Source organism: Silurus aristotelis, assembly GCF_946808225.1.
Source record: "Silurus aristotelis genome assembly, chromosome: 3".
Lineage (NCBI taxonomy): Eukaryota > Metazoa > Chordata > Actinopteri > Siluriformes > Siluridae > Silurus > Silurus aristotelis.
In genome coordinates, this window is record NC_139576.1 from 12,188,344 (window position 1) to 12,206,420 (window position 18,077).

General features: G+C 37.1%; 1 protein-coding gene across 1 annotated transcript in view; it reads right to left on the reverse strand.

The window, feature by feature from the left end:
• clybl (citrate lyase beta like) overlaps positions 1–12,189 on the reverse strand; it is a 67,738-nt gene extending 55,549 nt beyond the window's left edge. Inside the window, exon 1 of the mRNA XM_083537143.1 lies at positions 12,091–12,189. Coding sequence (XP_083393269.1) covers positions 12,091–12,134 — 44 coding nt within the window. The 5' untranslated portion in view covers positions 12,135–12,189. The remainder of the gene's footprint in view (positions 1–12,090) is intronic.
• Positions 12,190–18,077: the final 5,888 nt, after the last annotated feature.

Sequence of the window (18,077 nt, forward strand, 5' to 3'; positions counted from 1 at the left end):
TGCTGTGAGAGGAATTTGTATTGTTTTTTTATTTCTATATATAAATCAGGTTGTTGCCATACTTTTACAGCTTTCATACACAACGAAAAGGGCTAAACCTAAATCTACACTCATCAGAAATATCAACTACTTTTGTCTTCAGAATTTTACAAATGTATCGACTTCTATCAGACCATAAAAGAGAACTAATGTGTAATGTGGCCAAGTGCCTCTGTCCTGTTCCCTACTGGTGTCACAGAGCAGTCAGCAAGGGGATCAAGGAAACCCATGTAAGAGACACTTCCCAGCTCAGGGTCAGGACCTGGCTAGAGATTCTGTCACTACAGCAACATAGCATTCTCAGCACCTTCCCAACACACTAATGATCTTGTGATTACAAGTACCTCAATACCTGTGCCTCAAAGTTAACACAATGATGTAACATGACCTCTCCGATCTGATCAGCTGCACACTAACGCTGGGCAATATGGCAATATAGATTATCAATATTATAGTATATGTTGTCACGGACATAAGAGATAGCAATTTATTTTTTATTACAATAGGATTCAACGGTTTTTACATTAAAAACTTTGTGCCTTGTGTTAACAAATGCAAAAAGTTATTTTTCCCCATGTAGCGCCACTATACAGCTTTTAATATAATAGTATTTTTTTATAACATAGTAAGTACAATTGCATGCGATAGGAAATTTACAAAAAACGTGCAAATATGTAAATACAAAACCTTTTTTTTTTTTAATTGACAGGTCTAAACAGACTGCTAAGAAAGGATGAACAAACAGAAGTATGAACGAATAAACAAAAGGTATCATTTAAAGCGTATACAGTATTAAGAACAATCAGCTGTGCATTGCTCATTCTCTTAAACACTTTAGCCTCCATGTTCTTAATAGGGTTATAACATATTTGACACTAACTGAATCTGTTTATTGTTCCAAATATTTCTATCTGTATTCAAAATTAAAAGCAAAGTGGAAGTGGCCTAAACTAAAAGGGTGTTTTTTGTTTTGTTTTATAATCCATACCACTATGCCCCCGAAACTTAAAGAACATTGGGAAAAAAACCCTCAAATAGTGGCATTTCTATTCATAACTGTATTTGTTTATTCTGGTTAACAATTAATGCATTCATATTCGATGTACATGCAACTTCATTCCTTACAAATAATCTACTCGCCATTGTATGTTTAGGTTAAACGTAAAGCAGTTAAACCAGTCTTTTTTTTCCTTTTTCTATTATTAGAGCATAATAGTATGTAAAAAAAATATATATATTTTATCTGTTATATCTAAACGATTTCTTTTCATTAAGACTGTTTAGGGTGAATATGTAAGAGTTGCTCTCATTCAATACAGTAAATTGTTTAAGACAAAAAGTTAAAATGAAAGCAATTTTTTTTTTATTTCCAGATCTCTAATAGGATGCAGGTCAATGCCATTATTTGATATTGTTTTTCTACAAAAGATGACGAGACAAATAATAGAAAGTGTTGTTGACAGAGTTTCAATACACCTGTCACTTTTCCACCTCCTACTTTTGACAATAAATTAGATTTATTACACCAAGCATAGCATAACCCTTTCATAAAAATTATTTAGGTAGCTTTTTGAGGCTTTAAGTACAGACCAGGTTGCTCTTCCCATCATTGCTCGAAGAACTTAAGATTCGTCTCAAATGGTGCATATCTCATCAAACTTAACTCTTCATATGCAAATTAATAATAGTTAAAGTTAGGGTTTATATTTTTCTTTAATTCATATATAAACTATTTTCCCTGTTCTTGCTACATACTGAAGACATGTGGTTGAGGTCAAAAGGTGAATAAAAGATTTACATTTATATATCTATATATCTACATCTAGATGTGTGCAGAGCATAGCACCTCTGGTGGCAGCCCTCCAATTTTTAGGTGAGCGAGTATTGGAACAGATATTTAATTTATTTTAACATTTAATATTTGGTTGAAGAACTCTTGCTTGCAAAAAATGTAACAGGCAGTTGGTGGTTTGTTTGGGTCATTAATGAAATTTACAGGTTCTTCCCAATTAGATTTGATGCATTTCTTTGTAAATTGGCTGGCCAATAGTTGTTGTAGACTACTTCTCCTGACCCATCATTAGTTACATCAACAACATAGGTAGGAAAGCACCATGAAAGCCCAAGCCACGATGCATCTTCTTCTACTACTACTACTACTACTACTACTACCACCACCACCGTGTTCGGTTAGTGAGTTGTATTTTTTTGGATCATGAGCAGATCCTTTTTTTCTCCACACTCTTTTATCACTGTATAGCACATGCACAGACCTTCAGCAGCTCAAATCTGTATTTGCTGATGAGTTGTTTGCATCTTGCAGTGTGACCTCCTTAACTCTAACTCTCTCAAAGTCTTCTTCCAATAATGCATTGTGATACCTTCACCCTGCCCTGTGGAGGTTGTTGTTGATGGCACTGACTGCTGTTTTAGGGTTTTTCTTCACAGCTCTCATAATGTTTCTGTCAACTGTTGTTGTTTTCTTTGGCTGACCTGTTCGATGTCTTGTTGCTAGTACACCGGTGGTGTGGCCTTTCTCTTTCCAGGACATTTCAGATTGTTCTATTGGCTGTGCCCAGTGCTTGTGCAATGACCCCGATAGATTTCTCCTCTTTTTACAAAATGGCTAGTTTTCCTTCAACAGATAGTTCTTTGGTTTTTATATTGGAAGAATCATTAATGCAGTACAAAAATGCAGTTTTGATATCAAAACACAGGGATTCAAACCAAGAGTACACAATCAGTGCTATTAATTTGTTTAAATGCTCTAATAGGCAAGAAAAAGAAACAGCTATCAGACTTTTTTTTACTAATACTTTTAAACAGTCAAAAAAAATAGGGTGTTTGAAAGAAAAAATAAACGATTCCTGAATTGCTGATTCTCATCTTCACCTTTTGATGAAATACCTACAGTGTGTAAAAAAAAGTGGGGGGATTTTTGTTCTGCTCCTGTTTGCTCAAATTTGTACAATTGTTTTTTTTTTTCCAGATCAACTTTAAAGGTGCTGACTAACTTTGTTCAGCCTATTTAAAAATAGGCAAATGATGCTGTGGAACATTGGAACATAGGCAAATAAAACTGTGGAACATTGTAATTGCCCTTTGAGTCGTTAAGGAAAGTAAGATTAACAGAAATGGAATGCAAGAGTAATTAGCCATTGATTGGCATTGAAGAGAAGAACCTGTTAAGGGAGAGGATGGTTTAACAAAGCCGTGAGCTTTGATGAGAGTCCTGCCCTTAACCGCATTCGATGAGTAAAGCTGTCCACCCCCACATTTACAGCTGACCTGCCTTTTCCTGTAAATAAGTGACGTGTTCTTAATGGTGCCCAGACCCAGCCATGGGAAAAGGTTTCCAGCCTCATCAGTCCTTCCTCGTAACAAAAGCGCCACATTTCATTGCACCTCCACGAACAAAGGAGTTTGGCTCTGTTTCAATACGGAAATAAATTTAAGAGAATGGTAGCTTTGGGGACGCTCGTCTCGCAAGTGACCCTTAAACCTGAGGTAAACCTTGTGGCGTCAAAACAAAGATTAGCTCCTCCTATTTACACTTGGGGAAAAAAAAAAAAACGTGCAGACAGCTTTTGACAGTTGTTTTCGGTTTGCAGGGGAAAAGTGGCTGTCATAAAGCAGGGGATAGGAAACAGGATAAGTACTCGAGCCAAAGCTATAAAATGCTCACTGGGAACTTGAAAGCCACGCAAGCAAAGTTGAAGACTGCCATCTGGAAACAATAAACAAACAAAAACTAACCAAACAAACATTATGTGTAGGGGGGGGATTAAGAACCTAAAGCTTTCACTGTAAACAACTTGTGGGCTGACTAAGGTGGAAAGGTACATGCTTCATTCTGATGAACCAAGTAAAGACAAACAGACACTCAAGGTTCTGTGTGTGTGTGTGTGTGTGTGTGTGTGTGTGTGTGTGTGTGTGTGTGTGTGTGTGTGTGTGGCAGGACTATAGCCTTGTTCTAATGAGCTGCAGCTCTACTTAGTGACATGACCAGGGGCCCATCACACACCCCATTAAGGGGACAAAGCAAACAGCCCTGCTCGCCTGCTTTGTTTCCACCTCAAATGGCTGCATCCAGTCACCACGCACGTGTGTGAACACAAAACCCACTCGCCACCAGGATATCTCACTGAGGGCGTGGTCATCGAGTCAGTCATCCTGATTGGCATCCATACATACAGGACATAAACTAGACACCTTGTTAATATTCATACAAAAAAATTATATTCAATGCTTATTTATCTCTAAGGGGTTTCAGACCTGAAAAAGGTTATGGATGTACATTATGATAGAAATGCACACTTCCGCATTGTCAGCCTGCTAGAAAGAAGTTATACGAGACTTCAAAGTCACCGTAAACCTAATGCAACTCATAAAACAAGGTAACTGGTGATCAGCATGTGTGTGAACTAAGCACATTGGGTTTGACTAAGGCTCTTACACGGATCAAATTTCTGAAAATGAAGCCATTCCAGTGGTTTCCACAGGCACCGATTTTCCTGTCAGTGGTTTAGCAAAATATCCCATAAAGTGTTCAAATTACTTAACAAACCAATAACTGCACATCCAAAGTAGAAAATAATAATAAAACTGGTGGAGTCATAAAATGCTTCAGACTAAAAAATATATCCACTAAAAATGAGCGTTTTAGAGTTTATAGAATTGACTTTCACGGATTATTATAAATATTCATAAAATCCACAAATTCTGTTTCATCCAATATTCACCTTCAATACAGTGCAAACATTTGCAAACAGTGGTTTTTTTTTGTCCAAAAATGCTCCAACCTTATCAGGTGATGCTAGTATCAAATAACATCAATATTGAAGCCAAATGCAGAGTTTGAGAAGGTGCAGGTCGTGATATGCAGCTCCTGCTATTGTTCATGGTCGAGTGGAGTTTCCCCCTCCCAATTGAAATGCTCATTTCCAAAACTAATGAGAACCGGTGAAACGTCCTCACCGGGACATCAGTGAGTGGGACCCAACCTCAGGGCTCCACTCTCTCCATTTACATGTGCCGCACCATGGGAAATCTGCTCCCACTATTATTACTCGACTTATTGCTTCTGTTCTTTACATATTTAATTTTTTTTAAGCAGTCATAAAAAAGAGGGATATCATTCGATTGCACGTTGCGATGCGAGTCCTAATTGTACTGTAAGTCCTATTTACTCTAGTATTTTTATATAGACAATGGTTATTATTTGGTTTGGGCTAAAACTGCAGTAGAATAATTTTTATTTTCTTGAAACACACACAGTCAACATTTCATTTAAATCAAATAAGGATCTGTAGTGATTCCAATGTATTTTTTTTTTTGGAGGGGATTGATAAGTATTTCACTGAAGGATTTAAAACCATAACCCCACTTTAATTACTATTTAGCACCTCAATATGTATAACCATTTAAAGTAGATTTATGCAATCTGTTTCTGAGATTGCAATTAATCCATCACCTCTACAATAATCAACAGACATATAACTACTTCAGCCATTTTGAGAAAGAAAATTATACATTTATAATCCCATTTACTTGCTGTTTAAATAGTAAAAAAAAGAAACTGGATGCTTTTAATTTCAATGAATACCAGTATGCTTACAAAGCTGTTGTGCCACACAGACCAGCAGAACATTGTGCACACTGACCCCAAGAGGCAGCAGAATGAATTACTACCACCTAAAATTGCTCTAAGCCCCCCAGTGTACTAAACGCAGGAGACGGCTAATGTTCATAAGGGCTTCACAAAGCCTGCATGATAGCTTTCTGTGTGATTCACCAATCTTTGTTATCTCAACATACTAAATTGCCCAATGAGACCTAATGCAAAAAAGTCCTTTATTTCCTGTCAGTTTCTCGAAATCAACCAGCTTTCTCAGCTGCCTGAACCCTAAATATGAAAAAAAACGAAACATGAACAATCTAGTTAAAACTATGGACACAATAACAATGTGTCACTCTCCATGATGTAAAAAAAAATCAATAGGCTTATATTCTTCACGTTTAACATTATTTGTCTGTAGTGAGTTTGCGTCTCAGTAAACGAAATGACTGACAGTCGGACCAACTCTTATTTTTATACTTACACAGCATACACAGCAGGTGGTGAGTAAGGCAGAAAAAATCATTTGTCAATCTTCACAATATTAGTTCTCTGCAAATAAGCATTCTAGTAAACCATAGTAGACTATTCTGTCTGCATTCTGACCGATCTCAGAAGGTCTGACAAATTGTCTACCTGTATTTTATTCAAAACATGGCACAGGTGGGAAAAGAAGAAAAAAAAAAAACTTAATCCCGAGACATCACAGATTCATTAGTTTGTTTGAATTAGTCTACAAGACATCCTGGAATTAGAACAGGCAGAATATATAAAATCCCATTATGGAACTGTGCTATAGTAAATTTACTGGAATGTAATATGTCAGCATATATAGATGGATTAGATCAGAGAGAATATTTCCTGTGATGGGTGTATATGAAAACGTGTCAAGTATTCACATAAAAAAAGGGTTATCTCTCTTTCATTAACTATTCAGATTTTATCATCAATAAAACGGCAACTATTGTCATGATGATTACATTTGGGCAAACTTGGGCGCAGTCCAACAAAATCACCTCATATTTCCTGTTACCTTTTAATCTCCACAATGTTTATTTAATCTGGGTTCAATGCTTAGTGGAAATCAGAGGCCCTGTTTTGGTCAAAGGTCTGGTTTTTGAACAAGACTCTCTTGTTGCATTGTTCACACATTCCTAGCAGACCGTGTTTATACAGATGCAATTCTGAGGCCTATCTAAGATGCCGCTCTCTGGCCGAGCTCCTGTGTTGATCAAAGTGTTTAAATGCAAGAGCAGAGGCACTTGTTTGGGTCAGTGTTTTTGTCTGTGGGGACTCGAAACACAAATGCCCATCTGCTGGCCTTATGGATCTTCCTGGCTTCCTCCAGGACAAGAGTGCTCTGGCCTGCCACCCCTCCACATTCAGTTTACTCAGCTGGCCCCCAATCCTGTGTCCAAGTCTTTGTTTTCCCCCAGCAACATGTGTTAGGTTAATGCTCTGTTACAAATTTCAAAGGCTATCTTAGGAGGGTCAACAACAGGTAATAGACCGATTTATTGATGTACTTGTCTAAAAAAGGAGAGCCAGAAAAAGACTTTTTCATTTGGAAAAGATTGCATTGACCTTCCCCTTAGTAATGTGTTTTAAAGTATAACACCAGAGACAAATCTAGACTAATCTCTTATATTTTCTGGAACTGTGGAAATTAGTAACTGTGTTATTTTGTACTAAAGGCACCCTTTACTTGGTTAACTTCTTTTATAAATGCACTGTTACAGTGGTGGCTTATATTCGTGTTATACCGTTCAAGTGCAAGGATTCAAATCAGACCATTTTCTGCTAGTTGCTCTAACCCTTAATTTAATGTTTGGTTAAAGAGGGTCTAAGTGGATTAGGGCCACACACGCCTTTGCTATGGTCACCAGCGCCAATCAATGTGGAAATGATTTGTCAACACATGACTATTTGCTCAGGACTCAATTGTTTTTCTATGGGATTCCAAATGCAACATCTGCAGCGTACGTGAAACAGCAAGTTTTAAGTATTTAAATATTTTTTATTCCAACTGTGGTTGGAAAAAATCTTACATGTGTTATACACATATTTCAAACATTTGAACTGCATTTATTTATTTATTTATTTTTTTAATTCTTTTCATAATGAAGTTTGCAGCCACATACTGAGTCTGGCCTGGTTTTGTTCAAAGTTTTACTTATTCTAAATGAAAGAAAAAGTTCATTATTGGCGTTAATAGTGCTTGGCATGAGGTACTTTGAAACCTTGTACAGCCTACAAAACTCCTGTTTATGATGCAGTGTCGATCTGCAGGCAGCATAAAACAGATTACGGCTTATCGAGATATACCCAAAACAGAAGGGTGCAAAGGAATCTATTAAATTTCACTTACCCCCTGAATAGTTTGTAAACTGAGGCTATTCGAAAATCCACCTTTTGATTTATGCCTAATGCCTCTCCAAAATTGCTTCCTATTTCCCTTTGCACAGTTGCTTTTAATTGAAGAAGTTATAGTAGCACATTACATTTCAACGTTTTATAACCTGTGCTATTAAGTCTTGGCAGGCCTCAAAAGAGGAAGCTGCCCATTAACTTATAGGGTCTAGGCCTTGGCGGTGTAATTGAAAAGCTCTAGGCTACTTTCATCACTTGTCGACTTCATAGTGCCAGTCAATGTTTCCTTTCGGAGGCTGCGACATCTTTGACAAGTGGGTGTTGGTGACATAACGCAGTGCCAGTGGCGACTTGTTTTACATAAACCATGCACACTTACAATGCCTGAAACAGAGTGCAGCCTGCGCACTTAACCTGGTATGCACCCTCAACTCTTACTTTACTTCACCTCACTTTATCTGCATGGAAACTTGGCGCCATTAGACACTAAACGGACAAGCTTTTTCTTTTTTTTTTCATTGAAAAACATTAATTAGTTGTGTTCCCTTAGAAAAAGTGAATGATTTTGTTGTTCAGAAATTAAATGAGAAACAAGGAACCGGTGGCTTTAATTAATAGAGCTAAACACATCCTCATGGGAGCGCCCGAGAGAACCTCAGGCACTAAAACTGTCACTGTACGCACCTTGTGCTCACACGCAAGCCGAAAATATGACGATGCCTGCCGTGACAGTCACGTCACACACTGTAGATGAGCCGTGCCATCAAAACAGCGCCTCTGGAAATTCATCTGCCTTGAATTTAAGCCACCTGGCACCATGTTCCAGTGACCAATATGGACAGATTACTAGGACCTTAAACTATTCCTTCTTTGTAATTGACATTTAAACTGTTTGAAGTTCCTTGTTAAAGTCTCTAAAGATGAATCAGGTGCAGATGTAGCCTCCCATCCTTAATTAGTACAGTACTGGCTAATTGAGATGGGACATGTTAACCGGTTCTTAGCTGACACAAAACAACGAGCTTACCCTCTCTCTAGCACTCTCATTTTCCTTTTCTCTCTCCCTCGCAAGGTCCTCAAATGTTTATTTTAATTCATTTATTTTTGTTAAATCAACTGTGCCAAAAAAATTCATGGAGAAACAGCGAGGGGAAACAAGGTCAAACACTGCCAAAACAAATGTGGCTTTGTCAAATGTTCTAAAATATTCATGATGCAAATCATTTAGAAAAAAAAAGCCCCAGTGCTACAATCAGTTAGTTCATAATTAAAAATCTCACATGCAGGCAGTTGAGGGCTTGATGAAAAAGGGACGTTTAGTTTAATCTTAAATTAAATTTTACAGCATTAAGATATATTCCCTTGTCCATTCCCTGCCTCCTAATTTAATACTGCTGGATAAATTCCATCTACACTGGAAGAAAAAATGCTACTTCAGAAAATGTAAAAGCAATTCATAATGTGGACTATGATCCAGTACATGGATGTGGCCGAGTTATTTAAAGGCATCTGTATTATTGCAATGTGACTGTTACAGTCACCAGAGAAGCAGGTGAAATAAAAGAAAGTACCTTGTAGCACAGTGTAGACGGAACAAACATGTTAACGCTATTTAAAATACAGTGAAGCACCCATCACCTCTTTTTTTTTTTTTTTTTTTTACCAGGCAAAACATTTAAAGGACATACTTAGGCATTATAATTATAGCTAAAACGTCTTCATAATCCAATTAAGAAAATGGAAGAATTTGACAATTGAGCCTTGCTTCAACATTACTTATGGAAAACCACATAGTGAGAGACATTTCCAGGAATGGAATTGTGGGATTTTTAAAACACAAATGTAATACATTTCCACTTCACAGTAATCAAGCATTTTAGCAAAATAAAGTTGCAGTATCAAGAAAAAACTGATTCCTTATAAAATATTCCTCAAATGGTTAAACCTAAGGAGCAAACCGACATCAGATCAGTGCTAGGTTTGGCTGGCTATGCTGTCCCACTTGATATAACAAGTGCCAACATTAAACTTTGGTATTTGTCGGACTTTAAAATAAACCCTCCATCACCTGCCCAACTTTGGGCCAAAGTAGATTTGAAGTAGATGAAAGCCTGTTGGTCCTGGTGGCCCAACATTGGCCCTTTAAATTAAATTATTTCTGGACCTAGTGCTGACTAAACATACTGGCTGAATTGCAAGACTATTTAAAAGTGGCCCTTTTCTGGATTTTGAAGATTTCCTTAAACAAATAAACTATTAGGAAAAGTCGTAGCTCAGTGGTTAAGGCTCTGGGTTACTGATCAGAAGACTGGGTTTAAAGCCCCGGTATCATCAAGCTGCCACTCTCGGGGTCCCTGAGCAAGGCCCTTAAGCCTCAGGAGCCCAGGGGTGCTGTATCATGGTTGACCCTGCACTCTGACCCCAGCTCCTAATGTCACTGGGATATATAAAAAAAAAACTGGCTGTAAATGTGACAAGAATAAAGCATTTTGTTATTTTAACAAGTAAGACACATCAAGTACGCTTTTATTGTCATTTTAAACATATAAAATACGGAACACAATAAAAAGAAACATCATTCCGAAGGGCTACATAATACAAAATAAATTAACCAAAAGTAACAAGACACAGAACTCCACAAAACTCACTGGAGCACAACTTAAAGTCACACTTGTTTGACATGTAGTGTGTCACTGTGTCTACTGTCTCACTTTCTTGTGTTTTTGCACTAAATCACCCACAAATTCAGTACATTACAGTAGAATGTATTGTCTATATAACAATGAATGAATTGTATTAACAATTTGGGCAAAAATGCAACTTTGTGCAAACAGTTAATGTATTCATTTATGTATGTATATGTATGTGTGTGTGTGTGTGTGTGTGTGTGTGTGTGTGTGTGTGTGTGTGTGTGTGTGTGTGTGTGTGTGTATCTCAGTCCACTCTCTTTGTATTGAGTAGTCAAATGGCTCACATTACATAGTCTAGATCAGGGGTCACCAACCTTTTTGAAACTGAGAGCTACTTCTTGGGTACTGATTAATGTGAAGGGCTACCAGTTTAATACACACAGTTTTCAGTTTGATCTGAAATTTGCTCAATTTACATTTTATTATATGTTATTTTTAATAATTAATGATATTCATCTATGTGAAGACACGGATCATGTTAATGATTTCTCATAATAAGGATCAACAATGATTTAACAAAGTAGAAAACAGCTATTTTCAGAAAAGGCCCACAGGCTACTCATGTGGTCCTTGCGGGCTACCTGGTGCCCGCGGGCACCACGTTGGTGACCCCTGGTCTAGGGTATGAATACTACGATATCTTTTTCCCCAGACAATAGGAGAGTGAAGAGTGTGTGTATAAGGAGTGTGTGAGATGAGCCACAATGCTAGTGGCTTTTCATATACAGCGTCTGAGTGACACAACAGTGCTGAGAAAGGCATTTCTATGACATAAATTTTTGCCAATTTTTCTATTATTTGGAGGACTGAATTAATTGATTAGAATAAATTCATTGTAATAGATACAAGTATAATTATTTATATGCATTAAAAATGCCAGCACAATCTGCAACAAAATATATAAAACAAAAAGATAAAATAAACCCATAGCGAAAAGTCAGGAAAATAAATCGGGAAAACCGTGGACCTGGCAACACTTTCGAGTGCACGGATGTGTCATTCACTTGACACGCACACACGCACTCATACAGTGTATAAATAAACAGCTGCTGCAGCTGCACTGGTTGACTAGACACAGGTCACTGAATGACATGAAATTAGCTTTTTTATAAATTAATCAGCCTTCAAACTGTTTGCAAAACAGCTATTGTGTTTTATGGGAAAAATCACTTACAATCACAAACACATCTATGAATGTCAATGTCATGAAATCGCAATGAACGCTTCACCCTGACTACCAGGAACGCAAAATGGCTTATATCGGCTTTATAACCTCTCTTTCACCTCTGCCGAGAAGCAGGAAAAGCTACAGAACCAACACAGAGACGTGTCCTGAAGAATGAGTGATCTCTAGCGAGATCTTTCAAAACTTACTGAGCAGACTGTCTCCTGGAAACCCGAGCCATGCAGAGCGCCATGTTTTCACCATCATCTTCAACTACATTTCTATTGGCTGGCGGCCGCGTCTCTTTGTGCGTGTGACGCTTTCTGATTGGTCGAAGAACGATAGGCGTGGCCAGGAGGGAATTTAAAGCTGTATCACAGACAGACTATTTTGGCCTAACAGACAATAATTATGTAGAATTATGCAGTCTGGTGGTTTTGTAAAAATCATTTCGAAGCAGTGTTTCACCCAGTTGCCCTGCTATCTGTTACCGGTGTGGCCTTCCTTCTTTTTTTAAAACCTACTTAGTCATCACACCTATACTTCCATGAAAATCCATTGCATGATGATGCTGGTTGTTATTTGTATGAGCAAGCGTGACAGGAAAATAAGAGCAAGGACTGCAGTGACTGAGCACCCCAGGAGCTCTGCACAGCAGAGGCGGATTACTACTACTACCGTCAGCCAGGTCCATGTGTGCCTCACAAATGACACGCAATATTTGGCATGATTAAGTCAGCAGGGGATTCTCTCCAAATGTCAGGATTCAAAAAGCAGTCCCCGGATGTTTGTTAGCTGTGGGCACAGAGCGTTGCACGAAATTGGGGGACACCTCTGCAAGCTCCACAAGAGCACCATGCAGAAAAGAAATAAGCCATCTGGGTGCGAATAGGCTACCATCAAATACTCGAGTCCCATTCAAAGTATACAGCAATTTGTATAAATTCAGAAATGAAAGATTAGTTTGTTACAGCTTTATATTCATCACTTCAGAATTCAAACTGCACTCTAACCATATAAACCAGTAGACTGTTCCTGTGTGATTTAGTAATAATACATATACTGTACATGGGATAGCCTTGGGTAGCAGCAGCTATACATCTGGTGAAATCAGTCCTGCTTCTATTTTTCCAATTTGTTTCAAATGCATGAAAATGTGTTAGCAGCTGTGAGAAGCGTAGGCTCAAAACCAAGCCTGCTGTGCACCTCTACTTCTAACATGACTATAGTCACTCTTCAGCTACACCAATCTCATTCTGCACATGGTACAATATGCTGAATACTGAATGTATCTCATTGGATGTTTCTTCCATTTGAACATATCTGACCACTTGTCTAGTCATATAAGGTAATATATAGTAATATACCAATGGTAAGACCGTGCGACTTATTGAGTGCAGTATGAGTGTAAGATCTGTGTGATCACATACAGACCTTCGCACAAATGCAAAATAAATCAGATGCGTTATAGTTTGAAAATTCCACTCTTTGGTTACTTGGAAACTACCTTTTTTTTTCAGCCTTCATTATCCACAACTGTTGTCCACTAATCCCGTTTTGATAACATTTGGCACACTTTCTTTGGATCACAGCAAGATACTCAACTTCTATTCTGGTCTCCCCTAGGAACCACTGAGCCCCCAAAAGCAGCTTGGGTTTGCTTCAGCCAAAGAAGGGCGAATGGCATATGAAGCAAGTTAATCAATATTGCACACAGTGGTTCAAGACCCAAGCAATTTCCCTCACTTTAGAGAAATCAGTATACCTGCTGTATTCCTTTGATGCCAGCCTACAGCATGGAAAGCACCTAATGATCCTTTCCAAAAGCCAATGGTGAATTTTTATGTAAGAATACATGTCTCGCCTCTCCTTCCCTCCTTTGTCCTCCATAGCACTCCCTGATACAAATGGACAATGCATCACCAGGGTTTGATGTCTCTGATGTCTGGGTTCATTAAAAATCTTGAAATAGTGCCAGGATTGAGGTCTGGAGATTTAGGAGTGACAAAATTTATGGATGGCAAGTCACCACCCCACTCCAGCATTTCTAATAAACAAACGGTTTCTCTTTCCAATTTAAATTTCTCATTATACTGTGACTTTTTGAAAATGTGTTTTGATTTATATTGAATATTTTATCTGTAAAACTGTATAATTGATTAGATTTACTTGGCTCTGATATTCAACTATGATCTCTCCTAAAACAAAAAAAGAGGGACGAAGAGAGAGAGAGAGAACTCCAAAGGTGTAGTTGCATGACAGAAACCAAAAGCGTATCTGAAAAAATTGACCTGCTTAAAAGTTTTGATCTTGCTTTCTTGAAATAAACAAATGTGCTTCATAGATATCTTACTACAAAATGAACGCTTCCTTTGAGGTTTGCTTATACGTTTAGACTCAATCATTGTAATATTCCTCTAAAAAAAAAAAAAATATATATATATATATAAAATTCCTTTCTAATTTAAGTTCCTTAAATTAGAACATTTGTAAGTATCAATACAGCAGGGAACTATTTGAACATTGACTTGATTACCAGTCTTACCAGTGAGCAATAATGTTGTTGAACATATATACATATACATTTAATATATATATATATATATATATATATATATATATATATATATATATTTATTTATTTATTTATTTTTCCTTTTTTTTCCTTTTTTTTAACTAATTATCTGTAGAATGATGATTAAAATATTAACTATACAGGACTGTGTTATATGGTATAAACTAGGTGACATGCAGACTCTGGTAATTTTTGAAGAATCCCACAATGCACAAAAAATTCCTACAATGTAAACAAAACACCATACATTTTTTATGCTTCGCTCATTTATCATATGTAAATAAGCATCTAAAAAAAAATTCCAAAATGTAATTCTAAAACATGTTATAAATACCCCAGCTAGTTAGTAATATAAATGCAATAAAATTGTATGTAAAATATATTCGTTTAAACTTAGATATTTCTGTTAGAGAGGATCTTATAAAATGAATTCAAACAGAAAATAAATATTAACCACCAATCATGCCAAATCATTCCACACTTTAAAGCCACATCGTCCTCAACCATGAGATGTTTTAATATTTATTTGGTTTCCCAAGGAAACGGAAGTCTTGTGGCAGGCTGGAGAACATGACTCTGGAACACTAAACCGTGTTCACCCGCTTACCTTTACAAATGATATCATGGCAATTTTTTCACACTCTTCAGCCCAGTGATGTTTTGCCAACTCATTTCCTATGATACCTTGTTACACATCCAGCTGTGAGTCAGAGGCTTGCCGTGAGGCTCGGCGCGTTGCTCCCTGCTGCTGCTACCCAATGACCTGGAAGCCAATTGGGAATGCCAGAGCCTGCAGCATGTGCTGCACTGACGGAACAGCATGGCACTGTCAAATGCCCTTTTATATAAACTTTCCAATGCTCCCTGATTTTTTACAGATGAGTAAGCACCAGCCAAGTGGACTCTCCGATTTGTGAATAGTGAGTTTCCCCTGTTCATTTTACTGACCCTTTTTCAAGAAGCATGATGATCTATTGTTTGGCTTGAAGGCCAGTGCGCACTGCTGATTATTGCTAAAGGAGCTATGATTGCAGGTGGCAGAATGATTTGATGGGTTGAAAAACAATTGAGCTTACAAGAAAAAGAGCCTGAAATAGTGGTCATATGTAAGAGCAATCTTTAACTTTGTACTAAAATCATAATAAAAATGTCAAAAACTAAATAAATAATACGCTGAAATCGAATAGTTGCTCTGAATTTTTTTAGAGAAAAAGAGAAATAGGCAGCATTTCAAGAAAAATTGTCTAAAGTGAAACAAGCAAGAAAAATATTTTTGGACATATTCATTGATATATTAGTGATGAGCATGATATTGTACACAGTTGCACATAAGCAATGCATGTATAGATTGCAAACAAATGCTGTACAAAGTACTTTGCACATGATTTTAAATTGTCTTGTTATAGCTCATCACACACTATATCACATCACACTTATAATTCTAAGTGATTAAGTCTGTGTGAAGTTTTGGAGGTTTTTCCACCCACATTAATAATTACGGCACTAGATGTATTGACTAATCTAAATAAATAATAAATGTAAATAATGCTCTGTGATAGGCTGGTGTCCCATCCAAGGTGTTCCTGTTATGCTGATAATGTATTACAGGTGTCAACATTCAATTTAATTGAAAAATGTACAGTATTTCAAAATATGACGTACACATAGTAAAAACATATTCAAGTATATCGAATAGTTTTGATTATTTAGAATTTCTTGATTTATATCATTTTAGTTCAATGTATGGCTGAGTGTCTATGTCAAATCATCATCTATCTTCAGGTTAAATTGAGGGGAAATGAAAACTACTGGAGCTGCTGACCTAGTGGCAGTGGCAGCTGGTCAGTCTCGTCACCCTGTATCATAGAAAACGCTTACAAGGGAAGTTTTTTCCTCTTTTTTTTAAAGTTTTTTAATCCCTGAGTTTGGTTGGTTGGCCCCAACTCCTACTTTCTCACTTCATTTAACCAAATTAATGAGCATGTTCAGACCTGCTTAAAAAATTCCCTCCTGTGGGAGCCTTGTTTACTGCAAACATGTGGTCTGCAGGTTTGAGGTGAACAAACATTTCAATGCACATGTACCTAAACAATGATGAAAGGAATCAAAGGGCTTATTTCTAGAATCAAAAGACTCTATGTCTGTGTTTATAGTCTCTATGTAGGTGTAAAATAAAGCGACAGAACTTCTATAATTAAGGCTATTACAAATAGATATATTTATCTGTATTTATTTTTTTTTTTAAGTATTAAAAACACATTAAAGCTCACATTAATACTTAAAATCAGTGAGCAACCATGTCTCAGAGCATAGCCTTAAGCATCAGTGGTGTAACTGTTGATAATGCATCCATCATCCATTTTGTTCAATGTTAATGCAATCTCAATCTCTCTCTCTCTCTCTCTCTCTCTCTCTCTCTCTCTCTCTCTCTCTCTCTCTCTCTCTCTCTCTCTCTCTCTCTCTCTCTCTTTCCCTCTCCATTTCAAGCGTTCCTCCTCATCAAAAAGACAAGGACAATGTGCTGCCTTATTTCAATATGTACCATGTTTGTGTGGTCTCTAGGCTGATATGAGTTCATGCATTATTTATATTCAGTTTTGCATAAGCATTTCCCCCATCATCCTTGTCACTTACATGGTCAACATTATGAAATCGGCTTGCCATAAGCATGGCTTCACACAGTGGTCACAACTGGCTAGTTAGTAAGGACACGACTTGTACTGGGGACAAGTACCAAATGCCACTCCAGTGACCCGTGAATTTTGAAAACAAGTGAACACTGACAGTAAGACAAGTGACAGCGGCATCTGATTATTAATACATTACTTGGACGAAGAAGCTGTGTCTTTACATGTGGCTGATTATTGAACCCTGGGACCTATAAACTGGCCAAATATGCAAAGAAATGAATAGTTTAAAATAGCCATATTAAAACAAGTCAAGACAGGTCAAGAAGCTTTTATTGTCATTTCAACCATCTATAGCTGACGCAGTACACAGTGAAATGAAACAACGCTCCTCCAGGACCCTGATGCTACATACAACAACATAAAGCTACATAACAGAAAACACAGAGCTAAGGATTAGTAAGTGTCCTCGCCACAACCTGGTGCAAACAGTGCAAGACAGACAGTGCAAAGACAACACAAGACAGTGCAAAGACAACACAAGAGAGTGTAGGACCAATACACAAAACACAAAATAGCGCTGCCAGTAAACCTGCTGTATTTTACACAGTGCAGTGTGTAAAACAGAACTGAGTACAGGAGTGAACATGTAATTAAACAAAAATGGAAACAAGATGGTTTGTGCAAAAAAACTATAGCAGCAGTCAAGAAAAGATGTGCAAAAACATGATGTAAACAGTCTTTAGTAATAGGGTGATATAATATAGGCATGGATGTATAAAGTAAGTATGAGTGTGTACAGATAATATTTGTAGAAATTAGAATTTTTCTTTTATTTCTTATGTTGTCAAATATGTAGGATGTTATAACGGTATAGTATAATGTTAAAATGCATGTATAAGTCAAATATGCAACCAAAGCGAAATATAAAAACCAAATAAATTAAAAAAGTTTAAATAATCTTTCCGTAATATATAAATTATGAATCGTGAGT